The sequence below is a fragment of the Leishmania infantum genome, chromosome 11 (genome assembly GCF_000002875.2).
Source record: "Leishmania infantum JPCM5 genome chromosome 11".
NCBI lineage: Eukaryota > Euglenozoa > Kinetoplastea > Trypanosomatida > Trypanosomatidae > Leishmania > Leishmania infantum.
Genome location: NC_009395.2, coordinates 121,731 through 142,459, shown reverse-complemented (window position 1 = coordinate 142,459; position 20,729 = coordinate 121,731). Strand labels below are relative to the sequence as shown.

The 20,729-nt window shown below is 60.9% G+C and overlaps 4 protein-coding genes across 4 annotated transcripts; all 4 read right to left on the bottom strand.

The window, feature by feature from the left end:
- Nucleotides 1-1,176: 1,176 nt before the first annotated feature.
- On the bottom strand, nt 1,177-3,603 carry LINJ_11_0410 (conserved hypothetical protein; the record flags this gene model as incomplete). Its single annotated transcript, XM_001463806.1, has 1 exon — nt 1,177-3,603. The coding sequence occupies one exon, from the start codon at nt 3,601-3,603 to the stop codon at nt 1,177-1,179; it is 2,427 nt and encodes an 808-aa protein (XP_001463843.1).
- A 2,099-nt stretch (nt 3,604-5,702) lies between these two features.
- On the bottom strand, nt 5,703-9,008 carry LINJ_11_0400 (tubulin-tyrsoine ligase-like protein; the record flags this gene model as incomplete). Its single annotated transcript, XM_001463805.1, has 1 exon — nt 5,703-9,008. The coding sequence occupies one exon, from the start codon at nt 9,006-9,008 to the stop codon at nt 5,703-5,705; it is 3,306 nt and encodes a 1,101-aa protein (XP_001463842.1).
- A 4,356-nt stretch (nt 9,009-13,364) lies between these two features.
- Nucleotides 13,365-14,894, bottom strand: LINJ_11_0390 (conserved hypothetical protein; the record flags this gene model as incomplete). Its single annotated transcript, XM_001463804.1, has 1 exon — nt 13,365-14,894. The coding sequence occupies one exon, from the start codon at nt 14,892-14,894 to the stop codon at nt 13,365-13,367; it is 1,530 nt and encodes a 509-aa protein (XP_001463841.1).
- A 1,527-nt stretch (nt 14,895-16,421) lies between these two features.
- Nucleotides 16,422-19,799, bottom strand: LINJ_11_0380 (conserved hypothetical protein; the record flags this gene model as incomplete). Its single annotated transcript, XM_001463803.1, has 1 exon — nt 16,422-19,799. One exon carries the CDS (start codon nt 19,797-19,799, stop codon nt 16,422-16,424), a length of 3,378 nt encoding a protein of 1,125 aa, XP_001463840.1.
- Nucleotides 19,800-20,729: the final 930 nt, after the last annotated feature.

Sequence of the window (20,729 nt, the reverse complement as noted above, 5' to 3'; positions counted from 1 at the left end):
AAGGCTGTATGCGTCTACGGAGAAGGATGCTGCAACGCTACTGTCATGCGTGCGGAGGAACGGGTGGGGGCTTTACGGAGAGAGAAGTACACTGCCCCGAGGTGGTCCCCTGCTTTAGGGAGCGTGGTGGATTCGTGACGGTGGTGCCAGCATGCGCTGCAATGTACACGGGCACTGTGCCTGAAGCACAGAGGTATCGTGGCAATGGATTCGTGCCCTACACCGAGGAGGAATACAACGAGAGGCAGAGAGGGACGGTTGGGACGGGGCGACAAGGAGCAGGGCATGAGACAGGTGAGCTCTGTGTCTTCGGTGGCAAACGATAAGGCCGCACATACACAGACACCTACGCCGCTACCTGGCTGTGATAAATTTGCTTGGGAGCTCCTCCTCTCGCCCAACCGTATGGGAACTTAACGTAGCACGTGTGCGCACACCCATGTCGCATGAGGGGGTTGATGCAGCCGGCTTGGGAGGCGACCGGAATGATTCGAAGGCGCGGAAAGCACGATATGTCGCTTCTCCAGCTGCTACACACACACACACACACACACACACACATATACACAAGTGCATGTGCGTGAACGGATGCTGTAAACCCGGTCCCGGCTTTGCGCGACTCTTGCGGCTGCTGCCTCTAATCCACTTCTTACGTCCACGCGCCTCTTCAGGGTAGTGTCTTAAGCGATACCCTCCATGAGCAAGGAAGGGAGAGTTCTTTATGATGCGAGCGTCCAGTGGGCCCATGCACGAGGAGGAGGGAGAAGGGAGAAGGGAGTAGAGCACAGCGTTAATCTGCTTAATAGAGGTAAAAGAAAACATAACACAGTGACACGCATTAGACAGGCCACACACACACACACACACACACACACAGCGCCAAAACGACAGACAAACAACACCATCGACACTGCCTCGGACCCGCGCTCGCGCTGTCCATCTAGACCAGCGTGCGCCGCACCCCCCCCCACCGACACACCACTTCCTCCGCGCACTAAGTGTTACTCCTTTTCTTAAACGACGCAGCAGGACCAACCATACACACACACACACACAAAATAACGTTGGCGCTAGTAGAGTTCCGTCTTCAGGTGTGCACCAACACGACACGCAGTACCGCAGACGTGGCTTCATCGTTCCTATGTACCGATTTGGCAAGCGTCAGCGTCAGCAATGTCACTCCGTCCACGCCGTCACCACGCCGTCTTCGGTGGACGTAAAGAGCCACGCAAGCGTGGGATGCCACGCCACCGCGTACACCGGCCGCTGATGCTTCAGGATCTTCACTGGCACGACCAGCGCGTTCTTGTTGTAGTCGTCGTATACCATGCCATGAAACACATGCACCTGGCCATCCGAGGCGCCCGTGGCGAAGAGCGGGTAGGCGTTCGTTTTGGGGTGAAAGGCGAGCGCGTTCACAACGCCCCTGTGCGAACGCATACGCTTGTACGGCTTGTCGGAGAAGTCCATGTCAAACCACGATGTGTGGCTGGTCGTGTCGCCGACGAGGAAGTTGTCGCCCTCGGGGTGGATGGACAGGCACGTCGTGACACCGCCTGAGGCCTTGAAGCGCCGCTGCAGCCGGTGCGCCATAAGGTTGTAGCACCGCACGGAGTTGGTCGTCGCGAGGAAGAAGATGGGTTCCCGCGGGTGGAAGCGGCAGTCCGTGACAACTTCAGAGAATTTGCGGAACGGACAGAACACCTTGCGCTTCGAGAGCTGCAGCATGATCGTCTGGCGGTACTTCACGTGATCCTTAGGACACAGAGCGCACAGGTAGTCGCCCTTGATGTGGAAGCAGAACTTCTTCACCTTGGCGTGCATCGCGATCTTCACCACGATACCTGCATTGCGCTCCTTAGCGCTGGCATCGACGAACTCGGCGCGCTTCTCGCGCTCCTCGATATCGTGCAGGTCGGCCGTCGCCTCGTGCGCTGTCTCGTCCGCGTCGAGCGTCGTCTGCGTCACCGCGCGACCGCCGAGCGTGTCCACGGCACCAAGCGCGTGCGCCGCCTCCCGCTGACCTGCCGACAGCCCTGGTGCGCGCAGGAAGCGAATCGTGTGGTCGTTCACCAGGGTATGAGCCGCGAAGGTCGGCACAATGAACACGAGGCTGTACTCCACTGCGGCAGCGAGGATGTTGAGGGACGTGGAGGGGCAAAACTCCACCTGCTGCACCGGCGCCCCCATGTCGTACCGCTTCATGAGACGGCCCGTCTGCACCTCGAAGACGCGCACGAGATGGTCGTCGCAGCCGGTTGCGAGGTACTGCCCGTTTGGGCTCACCGACACGCTACGCACTGTCGCTGTGTGCCCCTTGTAGTGAAAGGAGAGCTTCTCCGGGTACGGCCGCAGGTCCTTCGGGTCCGGCAGCTCCGGCAGCAGCTTGTCAGGGTCCACCACGAGTCGCGTGCGCTGCGCACGAGGGAAGAAGGCGAGGTCCAGGCAGCGCTGGTAGCGATCTTGGATGGTGTGGTGATAGAAGGGAACGTGGCGCAAGGCGTCGAAGGACTGCGGCAGAAAGTGCTCCTTTCGATCAATGGCACGCAGGCGAGCCTGGCGCTGCTTTGCCCGCTCACTCGGCAGGTACTCGGGCGGTGGGCGGTAACTCTCGAACGTGCCCGGCGGCGGAAGCTTCGGCTTTGGGACGCGGTTGAAGTACTTGAAGTGCGTGTGCGTGTCCATCTCCACGTGGCCGTCGTCCCAGAGAAGCTGATCCTCTTCCTCCTTCTCTTCCTTGCCCGGGCGCAGCTTGCGCTCCGCTTCCTCTTTGCGCAGGCGCCGCACCATCTTCGCAATCACCTTCATGTCGTGCAGTGCCGGCACGAACGCCCTCTTGGACGGGCCACCACTGCGGGCGAGCGGGTGGTTGAGAGGATCAAAGACGACTGTGTCCTCCTGCACCTCCGAGTACATGTCGTAGTTGGGGTTCGTTGTGCGGTTTCGCTGCAGGTTGAAGATGAGCTGCAGGTCGGCGTTCGACAGCGTCTTCTTCTCGTCGTGCAGGGCGTCGTAGATGGTGCGCATCGCGTTTGGATCGTCCGTCGCCTCCAGCAGCCGCTCCAGCGCAGATCGCTCCTTCTTCATCAGCTTCTTACCCTCGATGTCGTAGCCAATGTGGTCCTCATCCTTGTACCACTCCAGCGGAATGTCGCCGACGCGGTTCAGCGTCGGCTCGTCCTCGCTGCTGTCCGACTCTTCGAGGTGCTGTATCGTCCCCAGACGTACTACACGGCCGTTGTCGTCATCACCGTTGATACCGGCAGCGGCGTTCGCGAGCTCCTCGGCGTGTGGGAAGAGGATGACATTATCCTCGTTCGCCCTGCCATCCTCGCTGTCGGCGCCGGTGTCGCCGTCTTGCAGGATAATGTCGTGAAGGCGCTCGTAGCCGTGTGCGTTGTGTTTGCTCTCGGCTGTGTATCCAGTGAACACCACCGTGTCGTCGCGGGGGCTATCGAAGCTGGAGCTGATGTGGCTGCTCGCGCTCGCACTGGCGCTGCTGGTGGCACCCTCCGTGCGTTCCTCTGTGCGTGGGGTAAGAGCTGCAGTTGTCGGAGCAGGCGCACTACGCTTCGGCGACGGCTTGCCTTTTGGCGACGTCATTGTAGACTGGAGGGAGGAGGACGAGACGGTGGTGGTGGTGGTGGTGGTGGCGGTGCTTGGCGCACTCGCCACCGCCATCTGCCGCGACGACGGCGACTTTGAGACGAGGCGACGCTTCGGAGGCATCCTACACGGTGACTCTTCTCTGCGTATGCGTGTGGGCGTATTACTGCCACTTCTCCCGTACCTGGGGTTATGATGGTCGAATGCAACGGCGGAGACGCTGCGTGCAACTTAAACGTCGATGGGCAACACCTGCGTGCGTGCGTGCGTGAGGAGCAGGTGATCAAAGACCAAAAGGGAAAGACACGAAAGCGGATGGGGTGAGGTTGTGTGCAGGGGTGTCAAGTGAGTCGGAGTCAAGAGGCGGAATGGCTCAAGTCACCCTCTGCAGACTCGACGAGCGCGAAAGAGGGGCCAGGGAGAGGGTGAAGAGGTTCACCTTCGTATCCTTCGTGATGCCGTTCGTTTCACCTTCTCGCCCGTTATGTCTCTTACCATGTCGTGCGCGACGGGGCTGACGCACACGCGGGACCGTGGCAGCCTGCGCCACCCCCCTTCCCTCCCTTTCCCACACACACCGGAAGAAGAAGCACATGCTGTAGCACGCCTTGCGGTTACATGTCTTTCGTCTGTTTAGCTTACAGAAGGAAATCAGTGTCATAAAAGAGGCATCACACAACGGGCGACACCGACGCCGCCGAGGCCGTCAAAACCACCACCACGACACGCCATGACAAAGGACGGCAATGACGGGAACAGCGTGCTTGTCGTGTGCGCATGGAAAGCACGAAACCGAGAGAGGGAGCGAGAGAGCTGCAGGCGGAAGGCGAAGAGGGAGGAGGCGTGCCCGTACGTGCACGTGCCAGCAAAAAAGTACCCGTTACACATGCGTGAGTTCTTGGGCGGGCACGGCTTTCATGAGGGGTGCGGGCCAGCGGCTGCCATCGGAGCTTCGCCACGCCACTGTACACCTACGGCAGTAGGCCCCTCTCCACCCCACCGCACCCTCACTCACATGGAAGCGCACTTCGGCGTTGTCCGTGAGGTGGATGGGAGTAGATGGACGTAGAGCGACACAGTGCCGTCCACACACACGCACACCCATCACAGCCACAAAGAGCAACAACCACATAAGAAGCCTCATATCACACAGAGACATGAACGACATAGCGGCAGAGTCCTGGAGCTCGTCCGCCTCACCACTGAAATCATCACCGGACTTCCACTATCCTGGCAGCTATCGTTCACGATGCCGGGGGTGGGGCGAGGTGGGGGAGGTGCGTGGGCCACACAGGCCACTGGGTTCCCCCAAACAAGGCAACACAAACACATAAGCACACAGGCAGTTAGCATAGGAAAGCACACATTACGAGATAGAAAAAGGACGCACCAGCGCGCACGCCGCACCCACCCACCCACCCACCTACACATACACACACACACCTACACAATGAGGGGTGAGGGGGAGGGAGGGCAAAAGAAGAAAATGAGACCAACAACAGAAAGAAGCGCGCACAGGCGACTTGTCCATGCAAAAAAAAAAGGTGGTGGAGGGAGAACGAACGTTAACGACGCGGAGAAGTGGCAGCGCTGCCCATCCGTTATTGTTAAACACACAAATTTCCCCTGCGTGTATGTGTGTGTGTGCAGGGTTTCCCGCAGCTGAGGCGGGGGCGAGAGAGAGAGAGACGCAAGACAGACACGTTCCTGCGAACAACGAAAATAAATGATACAAAGAAGTTTGTGCGCGGAAGGGTGGTGGTGATCGAGGACGGGAGAAAGAGGGAGCAGCAGCACCGTACACACAGATATGCCCGCTGTGCTGCACTACCTGCTTCCTCTCTGGTTTCTCACGTAGTGATACTGCGTCGCTCGCTGCGACTCGAACCGCCGCACCAGCATACGCCCACGCAAAGAGTTACGGAAGCACAACAATAGGCAGCAGCACGCGTGACGTAAAGAGAAGAACACGCACTCTGCTGAGAGCGTGTGCATCACCGTTAAGCTTTCCCAATAAACCTCGTCACTCATCCTGCAGTGATGATCGCCTGGGCACGCGCACGAACGCAGACGGAGAGACGCCCTCTGTCGCTCTCTCACTCAGTCAGGTTGTAGTCATCATCGTCATCGTCCGGCTGCGGGTCGGCGGCGGCCTCGTAGTCCAGCATCGCCTGCAGCGTTGCCAGCCGCGCCAGCTCTTCCTCGGTCGGCTCTTGGTGCGGAAGTATAGAGTGCATCTCGCAGTCTTGCGACCTCCGGCCAGAGTGCGCCTCGCCGCTAAGGTCAAGGTCACGCATGCTGTCGCTCAGCGAGACGGACTTGCACGTCATGGAAGAAAGCTCGTGGCTGTTCGCGCGCGGTCGCCCAGCCCCGTTCGGCGTTGTCACCGGTGAAGGCGTCCGCAACTTCTGTCGTGGGGTAGGACGGCTGGAGATATGGATGGGACCGTTGGCCGCGGGATGCGGTGCAACGGTGCAAGACAGCGACGCCACCTCATCGTCCGGCTTGTCCGTCTCCATTGGCTTCATCTGCAGGGCCTCGCTGGCCGGCATCGCAGTTGCGTTCGAGGCCGGCGTGCCATCGTTTGCCGAGGGGCTCGCCGGGATAGCGTTGATTGTCATGGCTATAATTGTGGGTGAGCTCCCGGTGACGAGGCGATGCACCTCAGCAACGCGCGGCTTCGCCCTGTTCGCTGCCGTGCCATCTGCCGCTGTTGCCTTGACGCTCGCCTTCTGCGGTGAGGACGACGTCTTTTCGGCGAACGAGTTCTTTCTAACGTGGGTGGGCGAGAGCTGCGGCGTGTGCACGCGCAGCGGATGAGGCGACTTAGCGGCCGCCGGCGTGGAGGTCGCTGTCCCGCCGCTCTCTGACGGTGTGGTGCTGCTGCGGGTGGTGGACGTGTGTGACAGCGCCGCCGCACCGCTGCGAGCGTCCGATGAGCGACGACGGTGACGCAGTATGTCTTTCTCCATTAGCTTGAAGATAGTGGCGGGGGCAGGCTGGCCCTCGCGACCGGTCAAGGGAGTTGGCGCGACATAAGGGGCGGCGGGCGCCGACGCGTTGTTCGCGGCAACAGAGGGACTTGTGACGGTTTGGCCGGAGGTGGCGAGGAGTGCGGCAGGGATTGTGCCTATGGGCGTTGTTGTGTCAGCGGCACCAGAGTCCTGCGCGGCAGAGGTGGTGTTTGGCGTCATCAATGTGGCCGGCGTGCGAGGCGGCAGGACCGTGCTGGGGCTACCGTTAGAGCTGCCGTTACGCGAGGTTGTCAGCAGTGGACCCAGCAACGGTGGTCGAACGCGGGAGGGCAGCGCGGAACTCGTGCGGACGCCCGGCGACGGCGGCGGCGACGACATCGGCACCGGCACCGGCGCGGCGACGGTGCTGTTGTAGTAGAGGCGGCTATTAGCGGACTCCAGTGTGGCCAGGCTCTGGATCGTGTCATACACGAGCTGCACATCTGAGTTGGGAGACGGATAGATGCGCTTGAAATTCTTCAGCTTGGTGTCCTCAAAGTCGCGGCGGGCATGCACGTAGGGCGGTATCTCCTCCTCTGCGTTCGCGCGGCCCGTTGCCGCGGGGCTGTGGTCGGGTGAGTCCGAGTTGTCGGCGCCAGCGCCGCGCGAGGTATTCTTCTTGAGCTGGCTCCCGTAGAGCGGGTGGTTGCTTGCCCACGGTGGCATATTGCGCTTCGCGAACTCGTCGCGCTCCCGCTGCCGGTCCCTCTCGTAATCGGTGGCCTTACAGTCGATGATGCTCCATACCTCCGAGATCAGCTTGCTCTTGATTTCGTAATCCAGCGGTGTCTCGGTGGCGAAGGACGGGGTGTGATTGACCTCCATGAGCCACGGCTTCATCTTATTGTCGATCAGGATGTCGAAGCCGAGTACCTCGAAGCAGCAGTAGCCCTCGTTGAAGCCGGTGGGAAAGCACGAGTCGTACACCTTGGCAATGATCGGCTGCGCCGCGAGGATTGTCTTGACGACGATAAAGCCGACCTCGTTCCAGAAGACGTCCGGCGAGTGGCCGCCCTCGGCGAGCCAGCGGTTGAGGAAGCCGAAGTTGCGCTTGTTGCCGACGTCCATGTGCTCGACATTCGTGTTGAAGACGAATTCCGAGCTCTTCTTGTTCACGGCGTAGTTTGTGAGGTGTTTGCAGGCTTGCTTCACGTTCTCCTCGTTCGGGGTCTCATACGGCTCTGTGCAGATGCGCACGAGACCGTCGTTGAAGAGAAAGATGGACGGATGACGAATCGAGGTGAGCAGCACGTACACACGGAGATCGAACTTCTTGCCTTCCAGCAGCAGGGGGCGGTGCACGTACTCCTGCACAATGTAGTTGTCGAGGATGTGCTCGTCCAGCGCCGTCAGCGGATCGCGCGCCACGACGATGCCGCGGCCCTGGCAGCCAGAGTTCGGCTTCAAGATGAAGTACTTGAGGATGCGACGCTGACGGACGGCTGTCATGTACTGCGTGAACTGCATCCGCTCGCTCCGCATCGACCACGTGCGCGGGTAGTAGGCGAAGTGCGAGGGCAGCTTGCGGCGCATCTTCCCCAGCGTCGTGCTCAGGTGCCCCTTGCGGCAGAGCAGATACATGGATGGGAAGTGGTTGGTGCGTTGCCAGTTTCTCAGCCGCACGAGCCTCATGAGGGACAGCACTGTATCGCTCCAGCAGAGGTTGAACTTGTACTCGTTCAGCTCGTCTTCCGTTGTCTCCATCTCGAAGCCCATCTCTTCCGCAATCTTACGGATGAGAGGGTACTTTGTGAGGCACACGTTCAGCACCTTGCGCGGCTGGCGGGAGCGGCGGGCGAGTGCGTTGGACGGGCGTGACGAGTGGAGCGCCACCTTGTACGCGTCTGACGGACGCGTTAGGTCAGTCATGCGGGCCACGTGCATGATGGAAGAGGGGCGGGAGATAACGATGTGCTTGTCGCGGTGTATCTCGGCGGTCATGATCGCTTCCTTCTGCAGCACGTCAGAGGCGGCCGACGCCTTCGCGTTTTCCGCTGTGTCGGCGGTTTTGAAAGCTGGGATCAGCACCGAGGGTGTGGCGACCTCGACCACTTCGCGTGAAACGCCGTTGCCTCCGTCGCCCCTCACCTTTGACTGCTCGGCGGGGGCGACGTCAGGGCGTTGCGACTGTGGACTACCCACGGTGATGGTGATGGACGAATGGGAGGGAGAAGATGCCAAGTGCTCGAAGCTCGCGTCCGTCGCAGACGCAGACGCGGACGCGGAGACAGGCACTGGTTCAAGCGCAGCGCTCTTGGATGCGGCGGATGCTGCTTCAGCACCAACCACGCTGTGGCGCTGATGAGGCTGGTTGGAGGCGCTTTCTGCCGTAGCGGGGGCCCGCGGAGAGGTGTGGATGGCCTGGATGTGCTTTGGGATCGAGTGCATATACCACGCCGCGTGCCCAGCGACGGTGGAGGCACCGTTGGCAGCAGGCGGGTGGGCTGGCGACGTCCGCTGCATGCGCTGCCGTTGAGGCGCGGTCATGGTGGTCTCTGCAGCACCGTCCGCAGATGTCGAGGGGTCAAGAAAGCGGGTGCGGCGCTGGCGCGGAGGACAGCTGCTCTTCATAGCGCTGCCGTTGCCCGTTAGATCTCCTGCGGCACCCACGAGCACCCGGCGCGACAGCTTTGGCTTTTCCACCGGAGCTGCCGTCCAGTGCACGCGCGACTCCAGCTGCGCCGACAGAGTTCGGGTAGCGGGTGAGGGGGCAGAGAAGTGCTTATGGGCGGCCTGCAATTCAGTGGCCACGCGTCGCGAAGCCGGGGACGATCGACCCTGCGGTTTCCACGGCGAAGCGCCTTTGGATGCCGCAGCGGCGCCATTGCTGGCGTTCTTTCCGCTTGAAGTCGCAGCGGCCGCGCCTGCAGACGACCTCCCGTTGCTGTGGCCGTTTGTCTTTGCGGCTGAGGCCGGGTAGACGTCGGAATGGTGCGGGGCACCGGACTCGACTTGATATGGGATGTGAATCCGAACCGTAGCAGGTGCTGGTGGTGGAGCTGCCTCCGTAGCAGGTGCGTCTTCCGTCGCCGTCGCCACTGCTGCGGACCCGAGGTCGGGGTCGAGGTCGAGTGCCGCGAGTGCACTCCCTGGTGCCACGGATTCTGCAACAGACGTCATGATTGGCAGCGGTGAGGAGCTGTTGAAAGTGAAGGAGGGGGGGGGGGTAAGAGAGAGGGAGAGAGTCTACTCAGTCCAAAGAGCGTCGAGAAAATCGGAAGGAGGAGGTGGAGTGGGTGGGTGGGATCGGAGGAAGAAGTGACGCACTACGAGTAAAAACAACAAACAAAAAAATGAAGGAGAGGAAGCAAGCAAGAGAAGGGAGGGGGAGGGGGATGAAGAGGTGTGTGTGTGTGTACCACAATGATGACAACAAGAGCAACAACAACGCGTTGCACTTCCGTGTGCGCATACAAAAATGATTTTGTTTCCTTTTAAAGAAAACGCGCGCGCGCACACAAAAACCGAGAAAGATAGAGATGTCAGAGGAGGAGGAGGAGGAGAAGGAGGAGGGAGGAGGCAGCAGGTGAGCGGTATACGTACTGGCGGAGCCTGCAGGCGGGTGCGCGGCGAACAGAACACAGACAGACGTATTGTTTTCTGAGGAGGAGCACGCTTGATGGGACGCTCGAGGCGAGCCTCTCAGAAACAATCAAGACAAACAAAAAAAAACAAAATGTGACGCGCGCGGTTCTTCTTTCTGCCCGTGCGTTGTGTGTGTGTGGGCGTGCGTGTGTGCGTGCCCCTCTCCGCCTTCTGTCGCTGCCCTGCTGGCCTCTTTGTTTTCGGGGGAAGGGGTGATGGGGGATGGTGGCGCTCTGCCAACGAAAGAGGAGAGAGACGCACGAGAGGGAGCGAGCGAGCGCGGCGGTAGTGCCTGGATGTTTGCCTTTGCCCGTGTGCACGTCTGCCTACGCGAAGACGACTCCACAACCACGACAACCAGGAGCGGACGTGCCGCGTACACGTGTGCTCCTCTGCTGCTTTCTTTTCTTCCTTATATCCGATTCGGCAGACGTTGGAGGGTTTCTCTCTCTGTGTGTCTGCGCGTGTGTGGCCCACGAGGGTCGGGGGAGGGGAAGGAAGGGGAGGGAGAGAGATATGAGAGGGAGGAGGGCAGCGGCGGCGGCGGCTGGAGTTGTCGTGACGGTGCGTTCGAGTCTAAGATCTAATCCGTCGAAAAGAGGGACGTGAAACGAAGAAGGGAGAGCTGTATATATATGTGTGTGTGTGTGGAAGAAGAAAAGAGGGAGAGTCCGACGGAGAGCGGGATAGCGCGTGCGAGTCGGGAAGCAACAGCAGCAGCAGCAGCAGCTAAACACGCGAACAGGAGCGTTGAGGAAGGCGAACAGTAGACACCACCGCCACAACCAAAAAAAAAAGATACGCTAAACACAGGAAGACACTCGCAAGACAAGAGGAGAGAGCGTGCGTACAAAGGTTGGAGGCGGGAGAGAGGCGGGAGAAGGGGGAGAGAGGGAGACGAGAAAAAAAAGAAAGGCAGAGGGAGTGTTGTGCCGGCTTCCGTACGAGGGCCTACGTGCGTGCGCAGATGGGGCTGGGATAGACGACACTGTATGGTCTGCTTTGGATGCACTACAAAGAAGAGGAGAAAGAGGGAGGAGGGTGTGGGGAGAATGCGGCCGTCGTTGAAGCGCTGCGCCTCCGCCTACTTTACTTACTACTCTGCCACCCGCTCGCCCTCTTCTTGCTGGTGATACAGCGACACACAGCAGGAGAAGGTGAAGGGAACAGGGACGAGGCACTGACCGAGGGCTCGGGGGCTGGGAGCTGATGGTGCACACGTGTGTGTGTTTATGTCCAGGTTCGTGGGACGGAGAAAGAGAGTGATGATACAGAGAGAGGGGGAGGGGCCTGCCTTGCGTGCGAGTATGTGTGCGCTTGGGTACACGGCTCCGTCGTGTGCGAGTGCCTTTGTGTACCGCGTGTGGAAGGCGGACCCACGCACGCACACGAAGAGGAGGAAAGCGAAAATGAATCGCCCACAACCAAGGCGAAGATTAGGGGTGCCTAGAAGACGACGTCACTGGCGAACACGCGCGGACGTCGGGGGATAAAGAGAGGGAGCCAGCGAGAGGGACGAGGGAGGGGAGCGTGTGATCAAGCAAGGAGCGTCTTCACAACAAACACAAAAAGTCGCCACAAGACAGAACGCGAGCACTAGCAACCACAACATATAAAGCAAAATCAAAAAGGCAGCGCCCACAAAGAACAAGTTAAGCGTTTCTTCCCTTATACGTGTGCGCGTGCGCGTGTGTGTGTGCGTGTGCGTGCGACGGCGGCGTCACGGCGACGGCGTTAGCCGATCAACACGCCGCGGAAGGGAGGCGAAGAGCGCGCGTGGGACAAACCACAACAAAATGGGGAATGACCAAGCAACACAAAACGCAAAACAAGAAAAAACCGAAAAAAAAACCATAAAAAATACAAAGCGAAAACGAGAGAGAGAGACGTCGCAACACTTCGCTGCTCGGCGTGGGTGAGTGGTGGTGGTGGGGGGGAGGGGCGAGTGTGGGAGAGGGAGAGAAGGTGGCATATGGAGGTGGTATAGCGTGGGCAGTAGTGCGGGGTGGGGGACAGCGTGTGCATTTGGAGGAGAAAGAAAAAAGGCGCCCCTACCCCACCGTGTGGAACAACCTCCACGCGCGAGGGATGCGCATGCGGCTGTATATGGGTCGAGGCGGCCATGAGCTGTGCTTCATGGCGGGCTGGATCAGAAAGAAACCATGCATGCCTGGTGCACACTCGCACACGCTCTCCATCTCTAGGCAGCTCTGAGGCACACCTCGAGGGGGCTCGTGCTGCACAGACAGACACCTGACACGCGCCACCCCTCCTGCATCCCGGCCGCAGGATGGATACGGAGAGCGGGTAGAGAACAAAGCCACATCGCCTTTTAAAAAAATTCTTCTTTCGTTCTGTACGAATAACGTAACCGAGTGCCACGTGCTGAACAGCAGCGACACACACACACACACACACACACATGCGAAGAGGTGGTGTGGTCATCCATGCAGAGACTGCCACGTGACACTCAGTGTCTTCGAATGTACATAGGGCTAACTACATGAAGCCCCCTTTTTCGCCCGCAACGCCATCAGCACCCGGATGACGGAGGGCACCTCCGTGCGTGGTATCTCGCGGTCCAGCACATCCACACTCTGTGTGGGAGGCAGCCAGGCAGCCCCCCTATCTCTGCCAAATGGCGAACCACCTTTGGTGGTGACACGGTCAGGTGCCTACGACGTAGGGGAGGTCAGAGCAACGCACGGTGACTGATGTCGGCGGCCATGTCCTGGATAGTGTTGCGCTGGAGAGACTCGCAACAGCGAACATGCATGTGCCATCCATATGATGGGCAGAGCGTCTCAACGTGACTGCAACGTACCCCACCCGGCACGTTGAGAGGAGCGACTGTGAGGCGAGGGGTGGGTGGGTAGAGTTCGAGGCAGAGGCCGTACTTGGATGACCGAGTCGGCATATTGCTGTAACGCGTGTCTCGGGCTGCTTCGCACGGCGCGATGTGGTGGGGGCGTGTGATCGGCTGTGTAGTGGTGGAGTGTGTGTGGAGGGGGGGTTTGAGCTCACGCGCCCCGCGGCGGCGAAACGAACACGTTGGAGCGACGAAAGAAAATACAGGCGACAACACCTGACGTGCCAGACGCACGTACGCGGCAAACAATAGTCCCACACCAACGACCGCCAGCGAAGCATCCCTGTGTCTCAGAACGGGAGCACAATGCAGTGCGGGTTGCTGGTGGCTAGCAGCGCCAGCTGCAGGGACTCGGGTACCAGGGACTTCGGCATGACCAGCACCTCCGGCTTCAGCGACCCGACCTGCTTTATAATCTGCGGGAGTGCCACTTCCGGCTCTGAATCGAGGCTGAGGAGCGGGTTCTTTTTGGAGGCCTTGAGCATACAGACCCTCACCGGGGAGGCTGCTCCTCGCGGCGCGGGTGCCATTGTAGCGCTGCCCTCAACACACATCGCCGCAGCACCATCTTCCGGCTGCTGCCGCTGCTCTATCCTATCGGCTTCACCGACAGCGGCAGGGTTGATGCTGCTCACCGGCAACAACGGAGGCGCAGCTGCATTGGCAGGGGGGATCGATTTGCATTCCACGAAGGGGAGCGACTCAAGATACCGCTTGTAGGCTTCAAGAGGGCTGATCCGCGTCGAGCCATCTTCCCCACCGGAAGCGCCGGGGCCAGCAGCGACGTGGCCGCTGTTCTCGCTGCGATCTGGTTCCGTTATGCTGTCGCCATCCTGCGAGCTCGACGTGGCGATCACGGCAAACGTGATCGGTTCTACCTGCGGAGCAGAGTGGAGGCGCATGCAGCGAGTCTGCAGGTACTGTACCGTCGCCGCTACCGTTTCCTGGACGTGCATGGGCACCTGTGGAGGTGCCACTGACGGCGTCTCGATCGAGGCAGTCGTTTGCGGGGCCACCTCCTCGTTGGCGCTCCTCGTCTCGGCTGCCGCGGCTGACTCCCATCGTGCGTCTGAGGGCACAGTCACTACGATCGTGAAGCGACGCGGGGTCGCTGCGGCTGTCGTCGTCGAAGTCGACAACGCGGGGCGCCACTTAACACCGTCCTTTTTCACGTAGTACAGAGGGTAGAGGCTGCGCAGCTCGAGAAGGACCCCCTGCGCCACCGCCCCGACGGTGCACACCTTCCCATCTTGCCGCTGACCGACTCCGAGAAGGACGGCTGTGACATGGTGGTGCGCCGCGCGCGCGGTGGCGAATTTCACCACCGCCATGGCTCTCTTCTCGTTTTCTGGGATGCTGACGGGGGCTTCTTGTCTCTCTGGCGCTGTGCCGCCGCCGGTGTTGTTGCTGTTTCCAGCAGAGATCTCCGCTGCCGTGTCGATTTGCCTCTGCGATGGGCGACGATCGGAGCGACGGTGAGCCGCAACAGCACCGCCAGGCAAACAAGAGGCGTGCTTCTGCCCTTGCCCAGACCTGCCGTGCGCTGCCTGCAAAGCCGCGGCACCGCCTGTTGGCGCAGCGCCAGCTTCGGGGAGTACGCTGTGGTCGGTGTTGTCACGGGCGAAGACAGTCGAGGCACAAGCCGTCTCCACTGTGTAGTGCAGTTTGTTCTTCAAGTACTTGTTTGAATGAATGTATCGCAGCGTCGTGGTGAGCACGTCGGCACACGGCATGGAGCTACCGCCGTGCTCGCCGGCACCAGCGGAGGTGTGAGCAGCTGCTGCGGCAGCGCTGCTAACCGATCGGCGAGGCGCATACATGCCCTCGGCACCAACGCTGGGGTGAAGGATGCTCGTTCGCGTCACTGGGGCATCCCAGACGTGGAGGAGTAGGAGCGAGCCTTCCTGCGATGGCATCGACGATGAGGGGGTGGCGTTGCCGGCGCACGCCACCTCGATCGATCGCAGAGACCCCTCCGAGCCGTCGCACAGTACGAGCGTCGTCATGACGACGGTGAGTGTAGCGGCAAGAAAGGAATACCAGTGCAGAGGAAGCAGTCCGCGGCACACACCACCGCACAGCCGCACCGTGCAGGGATGCTAGAGTGGGTTAGGAGGCGGTGGTGGTGGATAACAATGCAGTGCTGCGGTGCGTGTTGGTGTCTGTGCAGTCGCCTTCACCATCGCAGGGTGAGCGAATCTCCTCCGAACCTTTTCCTTCGCAGCAGAAGCAGCAGCAGCAGCAAACCCGCAAGCGCCGTCGCACGCATGCGCTGAGGGTGCGCATCGACGGACGCGGAGCAGAGGACATGTTTCGTAAAGCCCGAGAGAAAGAGGGAAGAGAGGGGAGGGGAGAGGAGAGGAGAGGAAAGAGATGCGGCATCACGCGGGCACGGCGACGACAGAAGGGGCAAAGGGCGACCAGTGAGACACATAAACAATATACTCACTCAGCTCCGACTGTACGCACCGGTGTGCAGGGAGCATCACCCCAGGCCGGCGTCGTGGCCCGCGGTGGGAAGGGCTGAGAGGGTGGTGGTGGTGGTGGCGAAGAATACGTAAGGGCGCTTCTCCACGCTGCAACTACTTAGCCTTTACGGACGCTTTCATCGCCCTTCACTTTATTCCTCACTTCTTCGCAGACTCTCATGACGGCGGCTGAGGGAGGGCGGGGCGGGGGGGGACGCACCTGCTCAGAGTGTGGTATCGCAGGGCCCAGCCCCCCTTATCCCTGCCCCATGCCAAACCACGCCTGGTGGTGACCGGGCCAAAGTGCCGACAACGTAGCAAGGTCAGAGCGAGGCATATCGCTGCTGATGTCCGCGGGCCAGGCTCCGGATGGCGCTGCGTCGGAGCGGCCTGCTACAGTGCACAACGCTTGTGCCATCCCAACGATGGGTAGAGCTCGAGGCAGAGGGGGGGGGAGGGCGTGCTCAACCGGGTCGGCGCATTGCTTTCATGCGTGTCTGCGGCGGCGTCGCACCACGCGGATGGTGGTGGGGATGGCCTGTGACTTGTCTGGGGTCAAGCGACGCTTGGCTCATGCTCTATGGACGAATGGACATGCTGTACCTCATAAAGCCTTATCACGGATTGTACGGTGACTTCTTCACGGCTCGAACGCTGCAGCCGCTTACTCCTCCGTAGACGTCGCCCCGCGTAGGACGCTGAGGTGTGGTGGTACGTGCTGAGCCAGGCAACCCCCAACAATGCTCAGCCTTACGGAAGCGAGGGGAGGAGAGGACGGCGGAGGCCAGGCAGGACGCACGCAGGTCAGAGACGAAAGGCTGCAGGCAGCAATGGCCGCACCCGTCTACGTCTCTCCACACGCGCGCAGAGACCTGAGTTCTAAAAGTCCACCTCGCGCGGCACCGGATCGATGAGTACCCACCCCGTCTTATCGTGCGGCTTGACCCCCGCTGCCGCCTCTCTCTCCTTGTAGATCTCGCGCATAATCTCGTACAGGGCCTTGGTGTCGAGGGAGCAGTACTCCAGCAATTGAATGCGCAGGGTTTGCCACATGCGGTCTCGCTCCTCCTTGGTCATGGTGGTGCGCACGCTCTCGGACCAGTTCGGCGTTTGCTGAGTACCGCCAGAGAGACTCAGCTTCGCCCGCTCGAGGTCCTGCACGGTGCCGCCGCCTTCCATGTGATGCCAGAGCCGGTACACGCCCATCGCGTTCTCGCCTTTCTGCTCGTCCTGGCCCTCTCCGGCGCTGCCCTTGGCCACGGAGGCATCAGACACAGGCGCCGCATTTCCTCTGCCACCCACACCAAGCAAGCCATCATTTGCCGTCACCATCACCGTCGCTTCTGAGCCAAAGACGCCGTACTGGAAGTCGGGGCAGAGCGCCGGCAGAACCTTCTTGAGCGAGTTCGACCCATGCGCGTTGGGGTGCAGGTATCCCTTCTTGATGAGGTCGAGTGTGTCGAGGAACCAGAAGCTCTTGATCTCGTCCTTGTACTTCTCCTCCAACTGACCCAGCTTCTCCAGGCACGCCTTCTCGAAGGAGGCGAAGTGCGCAATGAAGCAGCCGTCGTAGGGATGCAGCGGCTGCTCCAGCGGGTTGGATTTGGTAATTTTCGGCGGCTTCGGCATCTTGCCCCGTCGTCGGCGGCGTCCGCTCGCCTCCGCCGCCGCTGCCTCCTCCGCGGCGCGCGCGGAAGCAATGCGCTCCAGCTCACCAGATGCCTCCATCGCCTTTCGCTTCTTCTCCCGCTCCAGCCGCACGATCCGGATGAGCTCAGCGATGCAGGCTGGGCGGGGGTCTGTGTTTGGCGAGTAGCCCTTGCCAAAGTGCAGGTAGTTGTAGTGCGTTGGCTCCTCCGTCAGGACGTCGTGCTGGAACACGTCCAGAGAGAACTGGAACGGGATAGACTGGTACGCCACCTCCTTCGCAAAGGGCGGCAGGGCAAACTGCACGGCCTCAAAATCGATGACGAACAGCGGGTACTGAATGCGGTCGAAGAAGGCGTCGATTTCCTTCGGGTTCAACGCTACCTTGCCTTGTCGGAGGGCGTTCGCGTAGCGCACTTGCGGACTGGTCAGCCGCACCCCGCTTTCCCCTCGCTCGTACGCGGCGAGCACGTCGCGCACAGTGCGCTTGCCCTGCGCCCACCACGCCGCCTTGCGTGCGAGGGAGGTGGACGGGAGTGTGAAGAGGTGGTTGTCTCGTGCCACAATCGCGTTGTCCACCTTGCGAGGCAGACACATGCCCTCGGTAAAGAACGGACACGCGTCGCCGCCGCGCAGACAGTGAGTGCCAACGTACCGCGCGTAGCACGGAGAATCTATGTTGTCGCCGCCGCCCATGCCGACGTCACCAGCGTCCTCCTCCGCCTCCGCCTCCGCCTTTGATTCCTCATCCTCGCCGGCCGCCGGGGCTTTTCGCTTCCCTCGGCCGCCTGCTGCCGCGCCTTTCACTATTTGGGCCGCCGACTTCACACCCTTCTTGTGCTTGCCGTTGTCCACTGCGTCGGCGGCGCAGCTGGCGCGCACGAAGCCGTCGTCGCCCAGAAGGTTCGAGAAGGCAGTCAGGGGGCTGCTCGCTGGCCCCTCGGCGGAAGAAAATGCGGCCATCTGCTGTTGTTGGCGCTTCACGAGGGGGAGGGTGTGCTGGCGCAGCAGCTCCTCCATGAAGCGCTGCTCTGCCTCGAAGAGACGATGATGCACCTCATCCTTGTGGCGCTGGCTGCGTGTCGCGCGGGAGTTGTGAAAGTCGCCGAGTCCCAGAGCCGCCAGCTCAACCTCCGCGGCATGGCCGGCGAGGACTGGATGGGAAGCGATGGCGCTGGTAAAGTTGCGCAGGTCAAACGCCCCACCGGCGCCGCCGCCGCCACCGAGACCGTGATGCGAGAAGTAGTCCGCACCGCCGCCTCCAGCGCGAGCGGTGGCGTTGCTGTACTGCCGCCCGCGACCATCCTTGCTGTAGTGCTTGCTGTCCTCCGCTATCAGTTCCTCCAGGGAGACTCGCTGGATAAACTTGACAAGCCGAGGCGGGTCGCAGTCCATCAGCGTGGCCGGGCCGGGGAGGAACTGGCGAATGTGCAGCAGCCCGCTGCGCTTCAGGTCGATCGGCGCCGCCGCGCGTGCGGAGGACTCCAGTGAGCGGCCACCCAAGTTCTCGCACGTGATGCTGTCCAGGTCCACCTGCAAAAATTTCTTTCGAACTTCGATGGGCAAGTGCGGCTGCGTCAACCACAGCCGGAAGCACAGAGCCGTGAAGTGAAATCGCTGGACGAAGCTGCTGATGCGGCTCGGACTGCTGAGAGGGTCAATGACGGCCTGGGAATCGAGGAAGACCCACTGATTCTCCTTTGGGCGATACCGCACTACAGCCGGACGCGCGCGCAGCTCCATGACTGCCGAGTCAGCGGCAGCAGCACTGGAGCCGCGGCCGTCAGCTCGCGTTTGATGCGCGCCGCCAGGGAACTCGACGGCGAAAGCCGGCCGGTGAATCGTCAGCGACGGCGCCTGCTCTGCGAGCGACTTGTACGGGCCTTGGAAGTATGTCGTGATGAGCTGCTCCGTGCGCTGCACCGCCTGGTAGAATTCGTTCTCCTTCACGAGCACAGCGCGGCTGCCGAACTGGAGCCGGTCCCACCGCCGCACCAGCTCGTTGAAGCCGACGCTGTCATCGAAGTGCATCATGTCGCCGAGAGAGGCCTTGGGGATGAGGTCGGAGCGATTCTGCAAGAGGAAAAGCTTCTTTGGGCAGACGAGCGATGCAGCGAAACTGCGGTACGTGATGATGGAGGGGGAGGCTGAGGCTGTCGCCGACCGTGGCTGCCGTGGCGGTAGTGACTTGAATGGCGCCTCGCTGGAAGCGCCGGATGAGCTGTCCGCCTCCTGTATGGTCTCGTCCAAATCTGCGAGAGGCTGCGTGGAGGCGAGAAAGTGCTCGACAAGGGCGGTGAAAGTGTCTCGCGGCGGCTCTTCTTTCACAGCTGCGGATGACGCCGCAGATGAGGTCGCAGGCGACGGCGGTGCAACGGTAATATGCGTGAGTTTCTGCTGCTGCAGCTCCCCTTGCTCGAGCGTCAGCTGGTCCATCTCCTCTTTCTGACGCCTTGCCTCTTCGAGAATCTTTCGATGCTTCTCGATGAGAGCGAGCGTCTTCGCTTTACTGCCGCGCGTTGCCGGGGCGTGCACCTTCGCCGCCGCTGCAGTTGCTGCGGCCGCTGAGGCAACCGCCGTCGTCACGCTCGAAATTTTCTTCTTGAACATGATCGCCGAGCGTGCGTGCGTGGGATTGCAGTAACAACCGCGCAACGGTGCAGCAGCGCTGTTCCCCGTACAGCCGAGCACCTGTACGGTGCCGAACTACAAAGAGCAAGAGAGAGGAAGAGAAAAGGAGCGCGCGCGCTGGTGTGTATGGCCGAAGGCAACTGGACGTCCACATGCGCAGGCGGAGGAGCTGCTTGTGCGAAGGATGAGGGGGTAGGGGTGGGGATGCAGATACGGTGATAGGTCACCGCTAGTTCAATGGCACGCGTTCTGCTTCCGTTCTTGTCCTGCTTTTTCTCAACTCGATCCGTATTCAGTCGATGATGGAGTTAGGGAGAGACACTAAAGATGCGCGGCGACGTGGTCTATGATTGTCAGAAGATGCGCATGCACGCGTTGGTTTTTGTGATCAGTTTGTGGTGACTTTTCGCGTCCACCGCCGGATCACCTGTCATGTCTTCGTGCGCGTGTGCGTGCCACCGAGAGAGGGACGAAGACGCACACACACACGCACACATACAGAGGCAAGCTAGCGAGGAAGAGGACACGCGGTAACACCGGAAGAAAGGGGTCGATATCAACACACAAGCGATGCTGAGATGGTTCGCAGAGGTGACGCCCTGTTCGCTTCGTCTCGTGCGCGTGTCTATGCGTGATGCGTCTGGATGGGATGCAACCGCCGCAGTGACGCCACGAGACGGCGAGGAGACAGAGAGAAAGAGAGCGGAGACGGAAGAATCGGAAATGGGAGCAGCAGCGACAACACCAGCAAGCGAAATGGCTTTCACAATCTACAGAGACAGGGGCAGTGGGGAGGCGGATGCACAAGACTTGCCTTCCTGCGCCTTATGCCTTCCGTTCCCTTCTCTGCTTTGTGTGTGTGTGTGCTTGATCCTGTCCGTGCGCACTGTTCATGGCAGAAAAACGTCT